General features: G+C 43.5%; 1 protein-coding gene across 1 annotated transcript in view; it reads right to left on the bottom strand.

The window, feature by feature from the left end:
• Window positions 1-3,210: 3,210 nt before the first annotated feature.
• LOC104618119 (metalloprotease TIKI1-like) overlaps window positions 3,211-24,607 on the bottom strand; it is a gene marked incomplete at its 5' end in the record, with an annotated part of 69,442 nt that continues 48,045 nt past the window's right edge. The window contains 3 exons of the mRNA XM_010283638.1: window positions 3,211-3,388; window positions 6,979-7,236; window positions 12,522-12,612. Of these exons, the coding sequence (XP_010281940.1) occupies window positions 3,211-3,388; window positions 6,979-7,236; window positions 12,522-12,612 (527 nt within the window). The remainder of the gene's footprint in view (window positions 3,389-6,978; window positions 7,237-12,521; window positions 12,613-24,607) is intronic.

Genomic DNA, 24,607 nt, shown 5'->3' with positions numbered 1-24,607 from the left:
TGCTGAACCTCAGTGAAGGTTATAGCCTATATTCTCCAACATTATAATTTAATCCAGCATGTGGAATGGTATTATCAAACCAGTGCATTTTGAAATGGGTAGGTTTTTAACTTCTGCTAATAAATTTGCAAATATCAGCCTCCCAACAGAGAAGGAGAAATCTTGACCACAAGAAACCCATGGCAAGAGTCCCAATCATCTTAAAACAGATCTGTTCTCAGGGAACACTGGGGAGATGATTTATGAAAACAATTTCAACAAGGAGGGGAACAGCAAAGTGCACAGGCTAATTAGTAAGTACAAAGGAAAGAGAATAGAAAAGGGAGACCAGGATGTTCAGGTATAACAAAGAATGCTTTGTTATAGCACTTAGAGGATGTGGGGGCATCTAGCTCAGGAGACAACAGGAGATTTCAACCCCTACACTGAAGAAAGTAGTACCTGAACCTTCACAGTGATTTCTGAATCAAGTCTGCTACTCAATCCAAGCCTGATGGAATCTCAATTGCAAGGCAACAAAAGCTGCCTCAGCTGCTTGGGAGGGACAGTGAAGTCTTACAGGCACATGATGGGAATGCTTGCTTTGCTGATGCCCTGTGGCCCAGAGGAAGGCGGTACCTGAGCAGACCTTGGCCATTAGGATGGGCTCTTCCAATTCTGGCAAACATTTCTTGTTCTGGAACTCAGGAAAAAACAACTGGACTCAAACCTAGCGCTCTCCAGTGGTTAATATAAACAGCTGAGTAGCATATGCAGATGGAGTAAGGCTCTGTTCTCCATACCAGTCACAGTTTCAACTCTTTAGTGTCCCATGACCAGCAATGACTGGTCTGGAAGAAAAAGTGAGGGGTAGGAACCAGTAGTTTAGTTCATAGGTATCAAACCAAGCCCATGAAACTCTCAAAAACACCTTGAAAGAATTTGATTACTCTGCAGAAAGACTCCCATGTTACAGTCTCTGTAAACACACAATACATCACAGTTTAAGGACATCTCTATTTCCCTGACACAGTCAGGCACTTGGAAACAGGCAACAAAATGAGTTACACCACCAGAACCGAGTTATCCATAGTGCTACTTCAGGTGTCTGTTATTCCTGAGTGTTTTATGATTACTCTTCCCTCATACCAACCTGAGAAAAACGTTGGTGGCTGTTTCTCTTGAATCAGCTCCACTCACAGAGGTGAAGCTCAGGAACAACCATGGAGGAGGGAACAAAGGGAAAACTCAGCCTTGGGGATATTTTACACAGCAGCCTTTGTCTTGTAATGGAGAAAAGAAATGGAAGGTCTGCCTCACCCCTTCTCCCACTGCTTCCAGAGCCCTTTGGATCTGTGCCACACCTCATCATGCACTTCTGAAGGACAGAGGACTCGGGGTGGAGAAGCAATACCAATGCATAGGCTAGCAAGTGGCAGAACACAGTCTGACATAAGATTTTTGATGCACTAGTAAACACACAAGTATGTGCTCAGTTTGTCAGCCTGTAGTGCATCTTTGTAACAAGAGTATCCCCTATCTGATCTGTTCCCCTCAGGTCATATTCAGGCCAAGGAAAATAGCTCCAGACCCACCAGGTCTATGGCAGTTTATACCAGTGAAAGATCAACCAGAGAGACAGAGAAGAGCACACCACCAGCCTGGCTGCTGTGTAAAGACAACGAAGTCAGAATCCATTTGCAACTCTGAGGTCTCTGAGGTCTTGTATTCCCTGTAAGAAGGAATATACAATGACATGGTGCCATCTCCTACCCTGGTGCATTCCATCCCCCACAGAGCACAAATACTGCTGCAAACTGCAATATTTAGCATTTCCTTTCTCAGTTTTCTTCAGTAAACTGAGGCTTTGTTCAGGTTCAGCCATTCTGAAGTGGGAGTGAAATTTGAGACCAAGAAATTAAAATCTCGCTAGGAAAGCTGGAACCGTTTGCTCCTCTCCCTCCAATGGGCAGTAGAAGGATGAGAGAAAGAGGTACCTTTTATAGGCAATGAAAAAAGTAGCAACACACATGTACATAGGAAGGGAAACGTGAAGGTTTGTTGTCTCACTCGTGTAGATGACTGCTGCGCTTCCAAGGTACCAGGCTCAGCACATTGGCTCCAACCCCCCGAAGGATGAATCTTATGAGACTGCACCAAGTAATGAAACCCTTCTAAGAGGAGGGAGGGATATGTTGCTTACAAAATGAGTCACTGTAATCACAAGAGGATGTCCTGTTCAAACACAGAAAACTATACATCACCATTTCCAAGCTTCCTACACCCAACAGTCAACAGCATGTCCATTTTAAGTAGAGAGCGAAGGACTTAAACCAATTTGGAAAGTCTGAGAATTTCCATTGAAATTGGTAGAAAACTTCCAAGGATTTCCTAGAATGAAGTCTAACTGCAGAAAAGGAAAAGAAAGCCCTTTCTGCCCAAAAGTGAATCCAGCTGTAAAATAACAATATATTTGTGGTTTAGAAAGAGAGGGAAAATCAGCATCTGGGCTTTTCAAACCACCTCTTGAGAACTTCTTATTCTGGAAGCATCCAACAGTATGATGGTGAAGCGCCCCAGGAAATTTTTTTTTCCTTAAATATACATTAGTTTGTGCATAGGAGACTTGTCTGGCCATTGGAGGTTCAGGTCTACTCATCTTACAACAGGACCAAACAGACAGCAGAAACATTCCGTTCACAAGTCTTTACTGTTTTATTCTATTGTAGAAGGTGTTGTCATGAACCTTTATATGTAATCTGGAGCCCTAACAAGCGAGAATTAAAAGCATTACCAGTAGAGACATAAAATACCAACCTCTCTTTCCCAGCTGTGCTCATCTTACCAAAACATCCTGTTCTAATAAACAAGTTAGTGGTGTGTAAATCTTCTTAAAAGGCACTGGAGGTGAAAAAAAATGTAGTTTAGTTGGGCTCATATAGCTAAACAACAGCTATGTTATAGCAACATCATAATCTCCCCAAAGCATTATGGGATAACATGAAATCATTCTTCTGCAAGAGAAGGATAAGTAACACTTTCATTAAAGTATCTTCTCCTGTATTGGGCAGGTCAAACCAGTTAATAGTGTTAATGATCCAGATTCAGGAAAAGGAGGCAGTTTAGGAACACACCAAAGAACAGGTGTCCCACTCAGTCTTCTATTTTTTCACATAAGTTTCTTTTTTGCTTTTTAAGGCGAGAGCCCTGCAGCTTGGCTCCCCCTGTGTTTCAATGCAGCCTTATCATATGCAAAGTCAAAGTCAGTAGCGAGAGGAAAAGAGAATAGAAGTGGTGAGCACTGCTGGTATCTGCGCGAGCATGACTAGAGCGTCCATGGCCCCGGGGCTGGGGTTCAACTGTGATGTAGCCGTTAATGATGCGGATCCGGGGAGGAGGGCCAGTAGCACTGTTTTTTGTCCAGACCCAGCCCAGAACTGCCCAGTGCCCACTGAGCAGTAGGTAGTCAGCCTCCGTTCCCCACTGTCAGTCTTAATGGGCTCCTGAGAATGGTCTCTCATACTGGTTCCATGCTCTCTAAAGGACTGTGTATCCTAATGGCAGAGCACTCCGTTGTCCCTTCCTCACACGTGTGGGCACCTCCCATGCCAGCCCACATGGATTAGGGCATTGCTCAGCTGAACTACAAAGCAGTCTTATGGGGGAACAGGGAAGAGATTGAGGAGGGTGGAGACAGCACTGAAACACTTGCCTTGTACTCAGGTCTACCCAGCCAGCCTGCCCATTGCTCCCACAGAGTCAGTCAGCTGTGTAAGACAACCATATTCCTAGCACCCTCCAGCCAGCCTTTCAGCTAAGCAGAAAATACCTAAGAACAAAACAAGCTTTATTGCAGAGAAGTGTCACTGCAATGACATGTGCTGAGCACAAGCAAGAGTGAGGCACCTGCTTTCAGCTGAATCCATCTTCCTCAGCCATGTTTCTGTATGTGCATCTTAGTGTGGACCAAACTTGTTCCTATACTGCATGTTCCCTTCCACAGGTCAGGAATTACAAAGGATTTACATGACATGCTTTAAGGAGAGGAAGAGCCACTTCCAGAAATGCAACCTAGAGTCACTGGTAAAAGATCACTGTATCCCAGAGTATCTCCCAGTGGTAGTGAGGACTCTGAGGTGGTGATGAACAAGAACGGAGCCAGAGCCTACATAATGCTGAACTCCCATTATGGCAACAGGTGATGGAGGAGAGAAATTTGTATGCTCCAGGCTGCTAACACCAACTGTCCTGAATTTGGGGAGCTCCCACAGCATAGCAGGTCAAGAGTCAGAAGCATCAGATACTACACAGGTGTTGTTCTCTTTGCATGAAAGCCATGCCTGACTCCACAGCTGTAAGGCTGACATACACTCCAGGACCTCATGGTGCTGTGTGGAACCAGAAGACAAATTTGGACACAATTAAAAGCAAATCTACGCGCCCAATACAAAAGCAGAGTAATTTCTCCTGCACCCAGTCCCCAGCTGCGTGGACCATTCTTGCCTTATTTTGGCCATCTGCATTAAGCAAAAAATGCTTTGGAAAATTGTGGGCAATTAATATTCTTTTTAAAAACACTTACCCTTCCCCATACCCAAAGGACCCCACAGAACATTTTAACAGTAACTGGAGAGAAGCCAGCTGTCAGGACATCAAAGAAATACAGCTGACAGCTGATGCATACAGGAGCACAAACCAAAGCCAATTCTGCCAAGCCCAGTACAAGACTGCATTAAATCAGTTGAGCCACACCTTTCACATTTCCAGGCTCACAGGAGGAAAGCTGTGAATGGCCCACACATAATAAACCCGACAGCTTTACCTGTGCCTGGGCACTCTGAGGAGTACTTATAGCAAGGGTTGAGACTCCCAGTGAGACGTGCCCTGCACACCTGTGAGCTTGAGCCCAAAGGCTGTATTTCCGTGGGGACACATCGCGGCTGTGCCACGAGGTGGGGCTGTCAGCTCAGCCCACGCCTGCCCAGGCAGCCCACAGCGGCACGGACCACTTGCATACGCGGGTGTCGGGGCAGAGAGGGTGGTGGTTCCTCCTGCTTTACAAAGACTAAACCCAGAGCACGGGGCTGTGAGTGAATGACAGCTGCCTTTCTAGCACTCCCGCCTTTCCCTCTGCAGTAAGGGCGCAGCAATCTCCCAGGCAGCAATACGCATCACTTGTCTTTCCCAGCACTGTCATGTAACAGCTCCGTCTCCAGACATTCAAGCTCTCGGTTACTAAGGACTCACCCGTAAAAAGATGTCACCTAGCACCTAGGTAAGTTTCTAGCAGAAAGGATGACTTAATTAGTAGCATAAGAAAGGAAACACTACAAAAGAAGAAAAGGAAAGGAGGCATTTGCTGCTCCCATATTTATGCAGTAGTTTCCTAATCTGTCATCATTAGCTTTGCTTTTACCTCACTATTGCCTCACTAGGCAGCCTAGTATGTTGCCCTAATATACCTCCAATTTAGTCACAGTAGCATAGCCTCCCATCTTCCCTTTTCTTCTGAAAGCACTGATGCTGCAAGTGCATGTGTATCTCACATCAGGATGCCCACTGACTTCCCTGAGCTTCATGGGAACAACTGCGTGTGAAAAACTGAACGTGCCAGTGTGCAGGCAGGCTTGAGATCATAAAGACTCCAAATCACCCCTCAGCATTTCAACTAGACAGACTGTCAACAGAAGCTCCAAAAACACATTCACAAACAGCTGGTATCAACTACAGTAATAGAAAGTAAATGATAACACTAAAAAACAAAATCAAATATGATCAATATAAGGATTTGTTGTACTGGTGAATCTTGACTGTGTATAGGTCTGTCAGTGGGTATGCAAACCTCCATGTGTATTTGTCTCCCTTTCTCTCCAAACTACTCACACTTAGGTTGGAAGGAGGAGCAGAAGGAGGGCAGAAAACTACTCTAGAAAAGAGCAAAAGTCTGACAGTGGCTGAATCCTTGGAACAGAGCAACAGCTGCAGTGCCTGCTTGCAGCCAGCTGGAACAATGTATTACTCAAAGCAGTGGTACAGCTGGGACCCAGGGACATGATCAAGAAGCATAGGAGAACCCTGATACACTCAGTACCTTGGGGAGCAGAAAGAAATATTCTTCAGCGGTAAAAAAAAAAGATGTAGAGGCTTCATTTCAAGATCTTCAGGCTTTTCTCCATCATCCTGACCTGTCTGGTTATTTATAGTATCACAAAAATAAAATGCTTTCAACCTGAGTACGGCAGAGATACAAACAAAGACACAAAGTACAAAAGAGAGCAGACTCAGGTCTGTGTGTTATCTGACAGGAGGGAAACATTAAGGTACACATTCAGCCATAGGGGTAAGTATAGCTAGTGAAAGAGAAGTTGTTGTTTTTTGCAGGCTGCTGTAGCTCTTATAGGTGAGTAAGCTCTTCTGGATAAAAACTAGGGGATATGCATGAACCTTTGCCCCACAACACACTCCATTTTTTAATATTTACTCCACCACTCATTAGGTTGTCATCAACCTTTCCAGATCTCCACTAATGCCATGGGTCTCACGTGCTTTTTAAGACTGGAAGAATACAGAAACTGGAAATAGTTCATAAATATTGTCCAAATGCAAGGACCACATCTGCAAGATATGGCAGTTTCCACATATGGAGCAGCTCTTGGGTAAAGGTCCAAGGCTCTGACCTGGACTATCTACCACTGGACCCAGCCTTCTGTGATAAAGAGGACTACCATATGCTCAGAATCTCTCAAGCCCAAATGCAAAATGGTCTAGACAAGGCTTCCACTTGTATTATGCCCAATTTTCCACAAATCTAACCATGCGGAAGAAGCAATTTTGTCACTAAAAGCACAAGCAGCCTTGAGTAAATGTTTCAGCAAGAATCATGGTGGTCACATCCTGCCCTCAGCATGTATCTAGCCCCTGCAGAAGTTTGGCATACTGGATAAATCAGCCTGAGTTAAAGTCCAGTTTGCATGACAAACCCTCCCAGCCATTAGCTACCTTTCTTCAAGGCGAACCCAGAGGTCGTTAAACTGTCGCAGCCTTTGCTTCTTCTGCTGCTTCTTCTTTTTCTTTTTGTACTTCCTGTTTACCTTCTCCAGCACATCAATGCTGTCGGGGAGCAGCAGGTGAGGCAGGAGATCTTCTTCCTCCTCATTGCGGGGATGTGATGGCAGTGGGGGCTCCTGGGACGTGACATAGGGGCTATGTGCCGGTGATGACGACGAAAACATTAACAAGGTTTTGCGGGGTTTTCTGCTGGAAGGAGGGAATACAGATAATATTTGAAAGGGCTTTGAGGCAGAATCCTGGTGCAGATACTATCAAGGCGTATATAAAACAGGTGTTTCTCCCTGACATATTGCCTGGATGCTTATTTCTCTGCCTTGTATTCCTGTCCCCTCTTCCTTAAGTCAATATTCTGATCAAAATAGTTCTCCTTAATGAACAAAGCTTTGGAAAAGAGATAACCTGGAACGGAGGAGAGAATGCAGTCTGGCTCAGGGTGGAATAACTCTGGGGAATGGAATAACTGGGGATAATTTTGCCTATCTAGAAAGAGACAAAAAAGGAATCACCCTCAAAGTCAGAGGAGGCCAAACCATACTCCCCTAGTCTGACACACTGCAGAACACAGACCAGATTATTCCTTTCAGAAATGCCTGCCCAGAGCCAAGTAATTTGGGGGACAAGGAGAAGGGGCAGGGACAGGACAACTAAGACACACTAGCTGAAGAAGCCAGTCAGTCCTAGATCAAAAACTCTCACTGGTGGAGAGGTAAGAAATAAGGTAGTCCACAGACTGTGGTCATGGCTTCAGAAATGCATCTTTCTAATTATCATCTTTGAAGGGAATGGCTCAATATGGTATTAAGTAAACCTTTGGACCATCTAGTTGCAGCAACTGGAAGCAGACTAGCTGTCGCAGTACCAAGTTCACCATCATTTCGTTTTTTCTTTCATGAAGCCAGATGTTACAGAGCAGTGAATGTATAACCTTTATAAAACATCAGGTCAGGGGACATGTCTGACACATAAGAGATCAGAGCTCAACTCACTGTTGTGGCATTGACTTCTAGTGTAAGCATTTACTGTCTCTATGCTGATCTGCAACAAGAGATGACACTGTCCTGCCACTCAGATAAGCACACCAAGTGTGGTGGTTTTAAAGGGTTGTATCAGAGAAGCATGAGGGTCCACATAGAGGGGAGGAGGCTGAGCAATCACAGCTCTCCCACAACACAGCAGTGAACTTCGCACATGTTTATAGCAAGTACTGAGGGAGTAAGAAGTCAGGCCTTCAGCTTTCTGGCTGCACAGATCCTGTATTAGGCTGGCAGCATTATGTGGAATTTCAAAGCAGCTCTACCAAGTGAGATACTGCAGTGAGACTAGGTGCATGCACAAACTCTCTCGCAAGGCAAATCGTGGAAGCCCGAAGGACCACTCAGTTGAGGCCCTAGAAAAAGCTATGCTTACCCAGCTTTGTGAGAAGGTGATATATTAAAGAAGCCAACAGTCAGCTCCACTCTGATTACTCAAGCTCTGTTTCATTATATTTAGAGCAAGCAACACCTCATCTATACTCCAAGGCAGGCAGTCTGCAGTTTCCTGTACACTCATGGCTTTTCTGGCCCACACTTCTCATTGTTTGGAACAACAAAATTCACCCTCTTTACTTATTCATGAGCATCTTAGACAAACTCACAAACTCAATCCACTCTGTGGATACACTGAGCACTGATCTGATTGATCTTTATGACTACTTCATAAAGAGAAGAGATGCCGCAGTCTTCTGAACAAGACAAAACTGGAGACTGGCTTGGGCTGAAATTCAGAAAAGTAACAAAACCACAGACCACTGTGCAGAAACCTGGCTTCAATCAGCGAAACCTTCCCAGAACTATAGTGTGTTTCCTTTCTGCCTTGCAATGGCATCAAAAGGAGGAGGTCCAGAAGGAGATGTTTCAACGTGGCTGCAGTTTTCAAGCTAGCCCATCACCGTAGGCACATCTCTCTGATGGACAATAAAGAGGGAGAAGGAGAAATGAGGTTGTTGACTGGAACATGAGGAAGAGAGTAGATGGAAAATTAAAAGAATTTGATCTTATTATTTCCTGCAAGAAAAATCACAGACAGATCATGTGGTGAATTTTATGTGACAGAAGCTGGCACAGAATGGTCTTGGGCTATCAATCTCTTTCAAAATCCTTGTCATTGTCACACTCTCATTTTATCACCTCTGAAGTGTCATGACCCTTTGGCTCCCCTCCACAATATCTTCAATATCACCCACTCTTTGACTCCACCTTACAGAGGGACCCTACCCTAGTTGTGTCCAGTGACCTGATTTGATCTCTTGGAAGGTTCTCTGCTTAAGGTTCCCTTTTCCCCAATTTCTCTTCACTGTGTCTGTTCCTTAATTGTGAAAGTCACAGAGTAGGCACCAGCCCTCCCTTGTAGATTAGAGTGCCTTGCTGCCTGCAGCCTCCCCTACCAAACTCACGGCCATACCATGCTGGAGCTTAGCATTGCTACAGGCACAGCCAGGATGACCTCCACTGCATTGGCCAGCCATTTATTCCGACACCTGCAGCCTCAGAACACTGTTAACAATAGACACTCATATACATAACCTCCTTTACAACACTTCCAGGGGACTCACTAAGCAACCACAGGAAAAAGCACAGAGATACAAAAGCATGTCCTTCTTCCCCAAAGCCAGCTCCCTCTCCCAGCACAGCAGCTAAGGGGAGGAGTCAGGAAGCACCTTAATTATGGCTGTGATTATGTGATGAATATTATACAATATATATATGCATTCTAAAATCAGGAACAACAGCTGAAGCCCAAAATAAGACAGCAGGAGCTTGATTGAACTTGTGGCACTATTTATAAACTGTACTTTGCACTGCTGCATGGTTGGAGCACCTCTTTTTTTTTTTTTTTTTTTGCCTTCCTTGTGCTGGTGACACTGTGAAGAAGGAGCCCTCCTGCCTCCACACTCCACTGTGGGCATTCAACCCCTTCCTCCTGCAGATGGGCAGGACACCTCAGGCAGCCCTGTCTGCAGGTGAACTTGTGTGACTGCACACAGCAGTTTGCCTGTTACAAGAAAACATGCATAATGATCCCCCATCTTTCTGTGTTCCTACAGACAAATATCTACAAGATACCTCAGAAGGCACTTTCTGTTTAGCCAGAGCACAAGAAGCAGCAGACTTTGCTGCTACTGCACAACATCATGTTGCAGGGAAAGGAGACAATAGCAGACTTCCTCATCCTCTTGTTTTAGGACAGCTCAGCTAATATCCCCTACTGTATCCAACAGTAGAACAGCCATTTGAATGCTCTTTCTCAGTTCAGCCACTTGCCAGTCTTTTCCTCCCTCAATTTGGTCCTGTGAAATAGTCCACGGATACTGACTGGACTGTGTGCAGCATTGCTATCTAGGACACTAGCTGGATATGGCTCTACATTTACATGGACTGGACTGGGTTTATTTACACAGACTGCCCTGATATTTGCTCCTCGAACAAGCCCAATATAGCAATCAGGTGAAACCCTCCATCCAACCTCCAGGACTCAGACATACTCATGCCACAGGTCTTTGCCTCAAATGCTCTTCTCCTTCAGAACTCACATTTTTCTTGAAACTTGTTTCATATTTTAAAATCTGTTTCGAAGTCATCCAGAGATGTTAGCACCTTTTCTCAAAGAAAATACTAAAGTGCCATCATTTTTAGCTTCTTCACTCAGCTTTAAAACCAAGACTCCAGGAAAGATGTTCTGTCCTGTAATCCTAATGAAAGGTTTGAGATGTAACTAATGCCAAACTGAGGGCTTTCAAAGGCACAAGAGTTACTGGCTGGACAATGAACTCCCAGGATGTGGTCAAAGAACTGGATATTCAGCTACCCTGAGTATCATTGATACCTACCTTCCCGATGAGTGAAAATCCAGCCCTCCTTTCCACAGCTGTCCGCCCTTGATTTCCTTACACCTACACCTTTACAGTGCAATATTCTCAAGTATGTATTAAGCTCTCTTTCTTTAAGCTTTAGGAAGCTGCTATGGCTGTTTTTAGGAATACCTAAGCAAAGAATGTCCTGACAGAAAAAAAACTAACAAAAATATCAGTGCAGGCAGGTTTTTGATTATCCCTGTAAACACTGATACACTGGACTGTCTAGCATGACTTAAGTGTTACAGGATTATTAAGTCTTGTGCATAAGCACATGGGGCTTCTCCATGTCATATTACCTGCCCATTGGTGGCAAAAGGATTAGGGAATGTACTCATGGGGATAAGTGTTGGCTCAGTTTGTTTCAGTGCAGTTAATGATGTATGTCCATGTCAAGAATCATAGCAAAAACATGACCTGCCAGAGTTTGAATGTCATGGTCTGAAAAAGGCAGCAAAAGTGGTGCAAAGAGAAAGGTGAAACAACCAGAGTATGAGAAAAACATCTGTTATTATTTTGCACCACATCTGTGGAGACCCTGGCGCAGACCAAGACTCTGCGCTGTGCCCCCTGCACAAAAGGTGATAGTCCTGCCCAAGAGCCCCATATCAGAAATGTTGAGGAGGAGGAACAGAGATGTAAGCAGTGAGGGACAGCATACCTAGCACAGAGGATAAAAGGGAAACAGCACCATAATTGAGATCAAATGTTTTTGTCCACTGTGGTCTTTTAGCAGTGACTATAAAGAAGAGTGGGGATATCTGAAAGACACAAGAGCACGTGTTTGGCAAGAGTCTGGAGAAGGGGGAGGCAAGGATGGCAGAGCCTAAGCTAGTGGCAAGAAGTCCAGAAAGGGGTGAGTCAAGAGCACATGAAAGTCTGGGCAGAGTGTGGAGGAGGAGATTATTTGACATTTTGTAGCTACTAAAACCATGGAGATGGATAAAGACAACCAGTGAGAGATAAAAAGAGGCAGCAAGGGTATATCCTGAAAGACAGCTGCAAGATGAACCAGAAAAGCAAGTACTTTGGCTTAAAAATGCAGAAGAGAGCAGTGGACAGGAGAGCAATCAGTCATGGGGACAGTTTGTAAAGAGGCTGGGTGGACTCTGGTCAGTCAGATTCCAGGCTGAGAGAGAGTAATCAGAAAGAATCAAAAATAGCAGTGTAAGAGAAGGGGAGTGTAAAAAGCAGGGCAGTCAAACACTTAAAAGGGAGGAAGGAGGAGCCTGGAAGCCTATATGGTATGAGACAGCATCCAGATCTGATGAACCAAGCACGCATATTCTGTGGCTGTTAGTTTAAGAGTTAAAAACTGACAGGGGGGGAAATATTTTTATTTTATTAAAAAAACCCAAAACAATCCCCACCCCCCAAAAAAACCCACCAGAAAAACAAACTCAAACCAAATAAAATCCTATTTCCATACTGGCTTATGGAAGAGAAAAACAATCTGCTGGGGAGGAGACAGCGAGCAAAGCTCACTGCTAGGTGTAGTTCCAGCTGCCACTACCTCTTCATGACTGTTTACAAACCCACCCTCCCAATGGCTGCTCAGCTAGATAAAAGCATGCATTACTTGTTGATGGCTTGTCCAGCTGGAGTGTGTTCTACCTCGTACCCTTCTCTCCTCAAAACATCAATCACTGTGTTGTTGCCCATGAAGTGACCTGCAGTTAAGAGAAAATGACATCAGAACTCAATGAGCACAGAGAAAGAGAGAGAAGAACAACAAAGTCCTTTCTCATCACAGGAGGTGTGCCACACTCAGGGCAGGCAGTGCTTTATCACTCCCCACCAGCATGCACCAGAAACACAGGATCTCTAACAAATGATTGCTGAACTTTCCCAAGGTCACTTCAATTACCATGTTCAGCCTTTCTAAAATGCAGATGTGATTGAAATTACTGTGGTCCCACAGGTTGTTGCATTACCAGGCCATTGTGGATTTCTTGGGACAATAAGAGATGAAGTTGGGAGACACCTGTTCAGGAGCAGCACCGAGTCTACAACTGGTGGTAGTGCAAACCAGGTCAGAATCCGGCCACAATGTGTACATCATTTTAACATTGTCTGGCATGATAAAGACACTATCTGCGATGTTGGTCAACAACATTAACAATTTTTAAATTATTAAGAATCATTCAACTGCAGATAATGGAAAGTAGCTCTGAAAGCCAATGACTTAGAAAACCCCTTTCATTCCTTCAGTATAAACCACCAGGGACAGAAACTCCACTTCAGTTGTGCTGACAAAAGTTTTGGAAGGACTTGGCTAGCTCTGCTCTAATTCTTTGATTTATGTCTCCACTCCATTTTCAGACAGATGGGGTGGCTGGTCAGCCCATAATTTGGCATCATAGTGAATAAATGACTACTCAAAGGGTGCAGAAGTTATTCCTGAAGGACTGTATGTTCTGCATGCTGACTGATTTCCACCATCACTTTAACACCTCATCAGACAAGGCTGCTGAGAAGCAGATGGACAACAGAGGCCTTGCACAGTCCCTCACAGATCTAGCTTTCTTGGAAAGATTTGTTCATTTAACAGTCTACATTAATTAAAATTAGGCTTGAGCAAATGACTTATTAGAGTGCACCCTTGCCTGCCAGTGTAGCACTGCTAAAACTGATAAATAACTTCAGAAAAATTGTTTTCTCCTAATATTCTTCATAAATACACAGAAATAAAACCCACCAGAATTATTCTAGTAGCCAGGAAAAGCAAGGACATAGAAAGGGAAGTCCAACAGTAATGAGATTAACCAGGGACTAAACCCAGGGGATTTATAATTTTTCACTCCAAAATGGATTCAATGAACTGGAGCACAAAATTGCAGTTCCTCATATCACAACAGCAAAGGGCTCATAAACTACCAGCTTAAGGTGTGACAGTTGGATAGTATCATTTGAGCAGAGACATTTTTCAAGACGAAGTTTCTCCAAGAGCCTAAAAACACAAACAGGTCAAGCTCAAATGAAACTTCTCAACCAAACACTGCAATGCACACCCATTGGGTACCATATTTTCTCACCTAATAACAGAATTTTCCCCCAACTTTTCAGCCTAACTTTTGCCTTCAGAAAGAGTAAAGCTTCACCTTTATGTAGACCTAACCTAATACTGTTGGTATCTATTGCTTGCCAATAGTTCAGCAGCAGGTGCAGTTAACTGAGAATTTCCTCATGTCAGCAAAAAGACCTGATGCAGCAGGGAACAGGAATGACTGTAATGAAACATTGTAATTGAGTAAAATTAGCCACTGGAAGGCCAACATTAGGTATAGAAGGTGCCAGACCTAGCTGCTACCTCTCACCTTTAATGCAGAGGAGAGGTGTGTGTGCAAAGGGAGAGGAAGAGGGGATTCACTCTAGTAGAGAAAGGGGCACTTCCAAAGGGTGATCCACTCCTTGTAAGTGTGAGTAAGGTATCATAACTTAGACTTTTATAGAAGCACCTCTCTAAGATAGGGTCAGTGTGTGTAGCAAGTTCAGACTAGGTATCCGTCTCATGCAGGCAATGCTAGATGAGCTGAATCTCATCCTCAGCTGTGAAAAGCAGTGTCGAGGCTCTGAACTCATATTGTCCTAATCCAAGTCCTTCAGGAGGAAAGAGACAAGATATAAAGATAAGCAACCTGTAGGGCCGTCTATAGTGTTAAAATAATTTTCCTGATGTCAGTTTAAGAGCTTACAGTTTCACGCATTTCAAGAGTGAGCTACTGAATAGCTGCTCACATCACACCACCAAATGCACTACCACCCCCGCCATGGATCTTCAGTTACCCTTGCTCAGAGCAGTGATTTAGACTGGTATATAGGAAATTACAGTAGCACATGGATGAATCCCATTGCATTTAGTCAACCTCCTTGAATGATTTCCTGAAGCGCCTTCATCTTCTTTTTAATTTGATGGAGTGATAAGAATATCTTTTCTTTCACAGTCAGATGTACAGGCCTTCACAGGGAGCCTTTGCTCATTGTTGCGAATGCAGTGAGTTATGTCTGCATGTGAAAGAAAAATGGTGTGCTAATGTTGTGCAAAAGAGAACAGACCAAATAAATAGCTATGTGTAAAACAGATGCATACAAATACAAACAGGCATGTGATATTAGATTGTTCACAACACGTGATCAATCAGGTGCCACTCAGGCTAGGTACATAAAAGGATTAGAAGATGTCAGCATTTGCTATCCAAAAGGTAGGCCATGCATGCACCATGAGACAGAGGTGGTCTGGGGCCGAGAGAATCTGCAGGCTCAACCTGAGCTAGGTTCAAAATGAAAAGAAGACGGATGGGTGAGGTCCCCACCAGGAGCCTCTCAGGATTCAGCACTTTTGCCTCTTTTCTGGGAACTGTCACAGAAAGAACTTGGTGGTGTGTGAGAGACCTGATGACCAAAAGCAACAGTAAGAAACATAAGAATGAGTCACCCTCCAATGTTTAAGATCAAGCAGCTATGCTGTAAGGGAGACAGCCCAAAGTCACGTGACAGGAGTAGGCCTCTTTCACCTGTTTTCTATTTTAGGCTAACACACTTGAATGCCCCCAAAAGAAAAGCCCTGGGCCCTGTCCCATCAGAAGGCCTGCTCTTTTCTTTCTGTACACAGCCCTGCATTATCCTCACACCACTAGGTGAAGAGATGCCTCTGAGAGGTCAATTTACTCTGACAGGGGGCGGGAGCCATGAATCTCTATTCTTCTGTGTTCAAGCTCAAAGAGAAACTAAGAAGCTGTTGTGTGCACCAGCTCAGCCATGCACTCTACTGGGGAGTAAATAAGACCCCAGCCTTTAATCTGCACTGAAAGGAGATGGCATGCAGGGACTGCAACAGGCAATACACTCAACCAACTATGCTGTTTGACTAACGTGCACTTGCAGAGCAGTCCACACATTCGGACATGCATTGAGCACTCCTGACCTTCCTCTATAGCAACACCCAATCTTGCAGAACACAGGCTACTACTGTTGCCATGAAATCCACATCTCCTGCTTGCAGCTTTTGCTGCCAGTGCACAGGGGTGTCTTCATCAAGGTAACTGTGCTAGGGCTCTGGGTTTCAGCAGAGGCTCCTGAATCCAAATTTGCACCTTTGCAAGGCTGAAAATTTTCTGCATCTACTGAAATGAACAAGGAAATACTGCACAACGGAAGTTCTGTTTCTGTTCCTGAATTTTTGTTTTTCATATAAAGCAAGATTGTAAGACTGGAGAAAACTATGTTCGTTCCTGAATTTCAACAAAATCAATGATTCCAAGCTGAAACATGAATTTTGTTGACCTTTTCTGAAAGTCATGTAAAAGGAAACCCCCAAGCCCACCTAATTCTTTATGTTTGCTGTGCTTTCCTTAGTAGAAAGACACCACTTCCCATCTGCCCCAGAAACATGCCAGGACCTCACCATCTACAAATATGCCAAGACAATGAATCACTAGACATACATGTAAAGAAACAAAACTGTTAGGAAACATGATCTGCACTGCTGACCTCCAAGAAGTGGTGAGAACACGTATAGCATATGATCATAAGAGCATAACTACAAAATGGCACAAACAATTCTAGCCACTGGGGACATCATGAAGCAGGTTGTTTATCTCTGATGGGGCTGGGAGTGCTCAGGTGGGCTTTTGGTGTCACAGACTGTATGGGTCACTGAAATAAATATTTTCAAGAATGTTTTAGATGTACAGATCTTACAATTATTTAGAAACTTCCTGAAAATCCCCATGTCAATGATCATCTGCTATCTTTCTTGTTAGACTGCTTCCAAGAATTATATAGATAAATTCATATAACATGCTCCAGAAGGGTGAACAGGACATTTGTAAGTCACTGGAGTAGAGTTACTGGCCTGTAAAATGGCATGACATAAGGCTACTGACTATGCCACCCATAAACAAAAAAAGAAAAAGTTCAGCAAAAATTATCACTTAACTGTGAGGCACAAAGGACAGCTCATCCCTATGTGCCTGCCTCCCATGGCAGGGTTCTTATCCTATCCTTTCAGTAATCAAAGTATCCTCCAATAGCAGTCTGTGAGCCAATAAACCCATGGAGAAGGGTTCAAAACTGCCAGTAATCCCTCGAAGGATGCAAACACAAGCAAAGGAGAATTCCTGATGGCCTGGAGAACAGGGACATGCATGGCCCAAGTCAGTCCCACAGATATCTGCAGTGAAGAGCTGAAAGTTCAGCATGTGTCAGATCCAGCCAATGACCTACAGAATGCAGAGTACTGTCTTAAATCATTTCATCAGATGGAAATCAAACTGCAAAACAAATATCCTACTCCTCCTACACATCCAGATCACTTTAGTGTTCAGCAGCCCATGAGGTAGACAAAGTGATCCTTATTGACATCAAGTACCTGACAAAGTTAAAATGAGTTCCTGGAAGACACAGCTCTTAGGACACTATGACTAAGAATGGAGACACAGAAAGTACTCATGTGGTACCCCCACCCACAATGTCCCCACAGGCAAGAACCCTAGGGGTATTGTAAGTCAACTTAAAGATTCCCTGAATTCACATTAAGTGCAGGAGTATAAGGATGTTGCATTACAATACTCCTGCATGCATGTAGGTCAAATCCCCTGCAAATAGCCCTCCCATGCCCTAAAATCTTTTTGAGACTGCAGACTTCCAAATGTAACCCCTCCTGTGATTACCTGTAAGATGAAATATAAATGAAATATTACTCTATAAATGCTGAACTTAAGGTTTTACTCCACTGAAGCCAGGACAAATGTTTGTCTTCAAAAAAACACGTTATTTCCTTCAAATCTCCTTTTAGTATAAAATCTTACTGGATCATACTGCACCACTCTCAAACCAAAGGGGACGATCTGGTGGGCAGGACTATGGAAGAGTCTATTTTCACTAGACATGGACAGACTTAAAGAAAGTGCCTCAAACCTGCATTCACTCAGGAGGAAACAAAAAATAACTTTCCATTTCTTTAAAAGTGATGTGCTTTGCTAACTCACCTATATGGAATTACTATGATTCATTGTCCACATTTGTTTGTAACAGAATCATGTAAACATGAAATCCTTCTCAAAACAGTTGATGATGATGTCCTTGCACAACCTGGGAAAAATTCCCGAATACCACAGAAAAGAACCATATAAAGTTACAATTTGCATGAGCCAAAATGAAGGCATTTTTCTTATGAAAGACAAAAAGACAGTCTTATCTAACAGATGCTGTCAAAAACTGGGTCTCTTAAATGTATGACCTGAGTATTTTTGGTCCCAGGGATTCCCATTTTTACCTTTAGGCCAGGTCAAACCTCCTGATAACTACACAAATTGAAGCTAGAAAAAGGTCTTCCACTGATTATAAGGTCAAATTTATAGCAAAGTTAATGTACAGAAAAAGTTTACAACCCCATATCGCTTATTTTGCAAAAATTGAGTTAAAAGAAACAGTTTCTGTTCAGGTTGCCTTAGCTATTGGGGCTCCATCTGCACTGACATTTACTGAGAGTTTTCCACCGTTGAAACCCTAGGCTCATTAGGCAAGCAGACCCTCACGTAGGTGACTGTGCTAGCAGCTGTTGTTAGGTTACCAGTAAGGGAAGGAAATACCAGTGCTATGTCTGAGCTGCAGTATCCACGGCCATCTCTGCTGCTGGACCTGCTCCCATTCCAAATCACTGCTTCCTTTCCAGAAAAAAGGCATTGAAGGACTTGAAATCCCACTAGCTTAAAACATACATTGCAAGATGAAAGTTTTCCTACTGTAGCTACCTGATAAAGGTAACAATGGGTAAACCCCAGCACTGTTAAGAAGCTGATGGCCACCAAACTGAGCAGAAACAGCATGCGGTTGTTTGACCTGGCTGATTTTGACAGTTGCACTAATACGTTAGAACAGAGGTTTCTGCCTCTAATGCAGAAATGCAAAGCTCTTCTCATTTCATGTGTCAGAGATGTCAGGAGGAGTGCCCTTCATGTGAACCCTGGGGCTTTGGATGTGGGTACTGCCCGTACACATTATCTACCCCCTTCGGGGGTTGTTGTTCTAATAAACCCTGTCATTAGCAGTCTGCAGACTCAAAGAGGCTTCTAAGGAAAACAGTCTCAAAGCTGCTGGCTTGTATCTGGCATTCTCAGATTACAGAGGTACAGGCACACCTTCAGGGACTCAGCCTTTCCTCCCACCCAAACAGGCTAAAATGACGCTGCATTCCAGAGACAGAAGCAGCAAGCAGGCAATCAGCCAGCTCTTTGTACACAGGGAAAAGTGAGGTGGCCCCAAAAGGCTCATTTAACCTATTTTATCATTATGTTCTCTTCCTGCCTCCTCCTCCCTATTTTTGTCCTCTTCCAGGATCTGCCAAGATTCATCTTCTTGTGGATTTTTCATGAACTTCCTCATTACACATTTCAAACCCTTTATATAAGGCATAGATAAATTTACATTCCCTGTGCACACCCACATGTCCAGTCCCAAATGTGCTTATGGCCAGTTCAAAGTTTGCATGCTGGGTTCTGAATTCCCACTGAATTTCAAGGGTAAATTGATATCCCATTTACCTGGGTAACTTTCATGTCCTCCTTGCAGGTTTTTGTTTGATTTTGTTTTACAGGTATAAACAGCTACACAAGATGGACAGAGACATCCTGGGCTTAGCACTGTTAGTTATTTTAACAAACACGGGTGACAGGTCCTTTCTCCAATCTTTTTTTTTCCAGAAGGAATCAATCTTACTCCTCTTGCATCATTTCCCATCCAAAAATGCCAGAAGGAACAGCAAGTTTCAAGAAGTAACAGCGTAACAGCTCTACGTGCAAACACCGCCACCTAACACACCATTCAGGACAAAGACTCATCACAATTCCAGAATTCCAGTTTCCCCTGGAAATATGTGTTTGTGGTTTTTTTTTTTTTTTTTCTTTTTATGATGTAATGGGCAAAAGAAAAGGCATCTGATATGCCTGTGAATCCAATGCACTTGGCACCTAAGGCTGACAAGTAACTGACCAGTCCTCCACATCCCAAGGACTTCTTCAAAACCTAGAGAAGTCAGAGGGAGCCATTTGGTGGATTATGGCAGATGCTGGGGTAACCATAGGTGGTAGCATGTTCTCCCTTTTCCTTGTCCAGGTGGATAAGACGATAGGTTACACACCCATCTTCTGCTCAGACAGGGTCAATTATGCTTCCACAATGATGTCCAAATCCTTCTTCTGCATGTTGTTGGACCACACGTCAACCATCCAAGAGTTAATTTTAGTTTAGTGAGTATCAGTTGACTTAGCTGCCGGGAGGAAGACAACTAAGATCTGGAGCTCTTAGCTGGATTGCTAATTCTGATATTCATTTATCAGTCTGCTCATAACAATTCTTCTTTCTGCGAGGTCTTACAGGGGGTGGGGGAGTAAAGACCGGGAAAAAAAAAGCCAGTCCCTGCAGGTTTGAATCCATACAGTCTGAATAATGCTAAATAAACACATTCATTATCTCCTTTAGTAATTAGAAGAAATGGTAGCTGAAGAAGTTTACATCATCATCCTTCTTTTCTCAGTGTTAATGGTGGTGTGCCAACATCCACTATACTTTAAAGCCTCAGAATGATGCTTTTTTTCAGGAGCAGCAAAGAAAAAAGATCTCTTAGAGAAAAAGGAATTTGCCAGTGTTTACAAGATTAAGAGGACCAACTTCTGAAGTTGTCACATCAGCCAGTATCTCTCAGTGAAGTCAGTCATTTCATCTACAGGGATATAAGGCATCTTAGATCCCTCTGTACTTCCTGTTCATGAACCAGCATTTCTAGAGTTTCTCAGCTGTTCAAAGAGGCAGGAGAGACTGGAGCGAATTTATACTTGGCACCTAGAAACTCTGGCTTCACCTGAGGCCTTGCCTGTAATCATAAAGTCAGGATCTCATGCCACTAAGTACGCTTCCTCCTGCATAAAAAAAAAAACAAAAAACAAAAAACAAACAGACTTTTCTTTTTTTTCCCCCTCTTTCATTCTTTAGCCCCTTCAACAGAAACCGTAAGCTAAAGCAAACAAGCCACACTCATCCTGGAATAAAAGTGACCATGCAGAAGGAAAGCCCATCTAGTGTAGAACTGGTGAGAAACAATGAAGGGAAACAAGGAATGCTTCTACTGACAACTCATCAGTAAAGTGTAGACTAGATAAATGTCATCCCAGTGCTGAAGCGGGCAGGAGACCTGATGACAAAGAGTATGGAAAAGGCCAAGGTACTCAGTGCCATTGCCACCTTCTTTACTGGTAAAACTAGCCTTCAAGAATTCAGGTTCCTGTGACTAGAGGGAAAGTCCAGGGCAAGGAAGGTTCACCCTGAGTGGAGAAGGATCAGGTTAAGGAACATTCAAACAGACCAGACATGTACACGTTCAGATAGGATACACCCAGAGGAACTGTGGGAGCTTGTCAATGTCACTGCGAGGCCACTATTGATTATCTTCAAAAGGTCATGGCAATTGGGGAAGGTCCCTGAGGACTGGAATAAAGCAAGTATCACTCCCATCTTCAGGAAGGGCGAGAAGGATCCAGGAAAATACAAACTGGTCAGCCACACCTCTATTCCTGGGGAAGGAGATGGAACAAATTATCCTGCAAACCATTTCCAAATGTGTTAGGGACAAGCAGATGATTGGAAGTGATCAGTATGGATTTATGATGAGGGAATCTTGTCTCACAGAGTTCAGCAAACTAAGTCCTGTACCTGGGCAGGAACAGCTCCATGCACCAGGGTAGGCTGGGCACCAACTGGCTGAAAAGCAGCTTGGCAGAAAAGGATGTGGCATGCTGGTTGTCATCAAGTTGACCTTGAGCCAGCAACATGCCCTTGTGGCAAAGAAGGCCAATGACCTCCCGGGCTGTGTTAGGAGAAGCGTTGCCAGCAGATGGAGATAGGTGATCCTTCCCTTCTCCTCAGCCCTGGTGACTGGGTCCAGCATCTAGCTCTGGGCTCCCCAGTTCAAAAGTCATGTGGACATACTGGATAGAGTCCAGCAAAGGGCCACAAAGATGATGAACAATTAGAACATCTGTCATACAAAGAGAGGCTAAGAGAGCTGGGACTGTTCATCCTGGAGAAGAGAAGGCTCAGGGTGGTATAATCAATGTATAGATACATGATAGGAGGTTGTAAAATAGGTGTAGCAGAACTTTTCTCAGTGGTGCTCTATAAAAGGACAAGAGGCAATGAACACAAATTGATATACAGGAAATCCCACTTCAACATAAGAAAAAGCTTCTTTACTGAATGGTTAAACACTAGAATATGTTGCCCAGAGATGTTCTGGAGTCTCCATCCTTGCAGATACTCAGAACTTGACCAGACTCAGTCCTAGGAAAACTGCTCTATATGATCCTGCTCTGAGCAGGGGGGTGGACCAGATGATCTCCAGAGGTGCCTGTCAGCCTCAATTATCCTGTGATTTTCTGAAGGTTTAGCCAGCAGTACCCTTGTAATACCTGTACAAGTGGTAAACGCTCCACAGCACAGTAGGAAAATGCAGCCCTCTCTACATCAGTGTGCACCTCAGACAAACCAGAAGTGTTAGCTAGTTGGCGGTCTGTGGAATCACATGCGCCGTAACTTACTTTGGCTTAGCATTCAGATCCTGAACACTCTGCTTACAGTTCAGAGAAATTAAAAATGCATATAGAAGGAAAACTGCTTGTGAAAGATTATAGCTGGCTTTGCTTCACGTGTTCTTCCACTGGCAACGGGAAGTAGATCTGGCTTGTAACTTTAGTGCTGCCATATAAAAAGGCCTGTCCACAATTAAGATAAAATCCTTACTGAATTTAGTGGAATGCCACTGGCATTACCATCTCTCTCTTCCCATACCTTCCTCTAATTCCCTCAAGCAGACTTACTTTGGCTTGAGAAAGCAAAGCTTTTTGGATAGTTTCAGCAAAATCTGGGGTTTTTTCCCTCTCTACTTTTGTGCAAGCTTTAATTACTTCCAAACAAAAATAGTTCCAGAAATGACCTCTGACTGTGAAATGTTTTCAACAGAATATAGGGGGATTTTGTCTGATCTTTTAAAATGTAGTAAAAGCATAAAATATACCGGATCCAATGATGGTATGGAATTAATTCCTTGTAAGAAATGAACATCTATAGCCATGCAGCTGTATTAAGACCTGGAAAGAGACTGGAGCTTTTTTTGCGCAATGTATTACACATCTCTAAACCACATCAGTCCAGTTGGAATATGAAACAAATAATTAATCTTTTCTGATTTTCCCCCATTTAAGTAAAAACACAGAATAGTTTAAATAACAAGAGGGGGTGTTTCTAATACTGCAGTCACCCACAAAACATGACCTCGTATCGATATAATTGAGGCCAAAATTGAGTTTTTTTCAATGTTGTTTGGTTAAAGGAAAAAATGGAAGTTTCCTTACAAAAAGCCTAGCCCTTTTAAAAATAAAAAACACAGGGTGAAAAAATTTGGAAAGAAACAACTAAAAGTTTTCTCCCCCTTCTAACCTGGAGACCATTTGATATCCTACTACCATTTTAACACAACCTCCTCCTGCAGTTTATCAGCCACTGCTGGGAGATACTTTTTTCACTGGCGGCCAGAAGAGGGAAAACCACAATGCAGTGATGATTTAGCCCCATTCCTATAGCCTTTCTTTTTCTCCTCTTCTTCTACAGCTCATTCTAACCTGCCTTGTGTGAGCACTTTCCTGGAACCCTTTTCCAGTGATTAACAACAGTACAATACTCAAGTAATGCTCAAAACTGAACACAAGACATTTGCTAATCTTCACTGCTTGCTGGCATTAAAATAAATGTTCCACATAATCATCTGTCACATATAGCAGTCTGGATAAGCAAAAGGCTAAATTAACTTGATGGAAAACAATAAAAACCTGCACTCATAATGCACACTCAGAAAACCTGAGAACTGTGTAGAAATGGATCTGTTTTCTGCATTATATCATGGGATGTTACTTCTCGTTTAGACATTTAATATGAAACAAATTTAAAAAAAAAAACAAAACAAAAACTCTATGCAGTCAAACCAAGGGGATAATGCAGAATTGTGCTGCTAAAAGTGGGAAGTTGACACTGTCCTTTGAGCAAAGCCATTTGAAAGAGCAGATGAGAACAGAGGCTGGACTGGCATCAAAGCCAGCGAGACAATTTCAAAGCTGATCTAGAGTCCCTAGAGAAGACAGGGAACCTGTCTGGATTCAAAAGTGTGATGGAAAAGCACAAGAAGAGCATGCCTGGTGCTTGGACATCAAGCCATGTGCACATAGGCCACAGATCCTATATAAGGGTGCTTATATAGGCCCAAGGCTCCAGGCAGTGCTGCAGTGTAGCAGTGCGGGGTAAATCTAACTCTGCTCTATGGGAAAAGGCAACAAGGGGACAAAGAAGGGGGCAAAGAGGAAGGAGGAAAGCAAGAATTCAGAAAGCCTGGGAAGGGTTTTAGGACTGTTATGAAGGTTGAGAACAACAGAGACTGGGAAGAACAGGGATATGTCCTGGTCCTGCAGTGCTTCCGGGCTCTGAGGCAGAGCTGTGCACACTAATGACAATGAAGTCTGGGGAAGAAGAGCAGGAAGAGAAAGAAATTGATGGGAGGGGACACAAATGACACAAAAGCATCTTAAAGACATGTGATTTGTCCAGTGCAGCTGCTGCCATGCA

Source organism: Phaethon lepturus, unplaced genomic scaffold, assembly GCF_000687285.1.
Source record: "Phaethon lepturus isolate BGI_N335 unplaced genomic scaffold, ASM68728v1 scaffold7663, whole genome shotgun sequence".
Taxonomy (NCBI): domain Eukaryota; kingdom Metazoa; phylum Chordata; class Aves; order Phaethontiformes; family Phaethontidae; genus Phaethon; species Phaethon lepturus.
The sequence above is the reverse complement of the archived record's forward strand: the minus strand, read 5'-3'. Positions and strand labels throughout refer to the sequence as shown.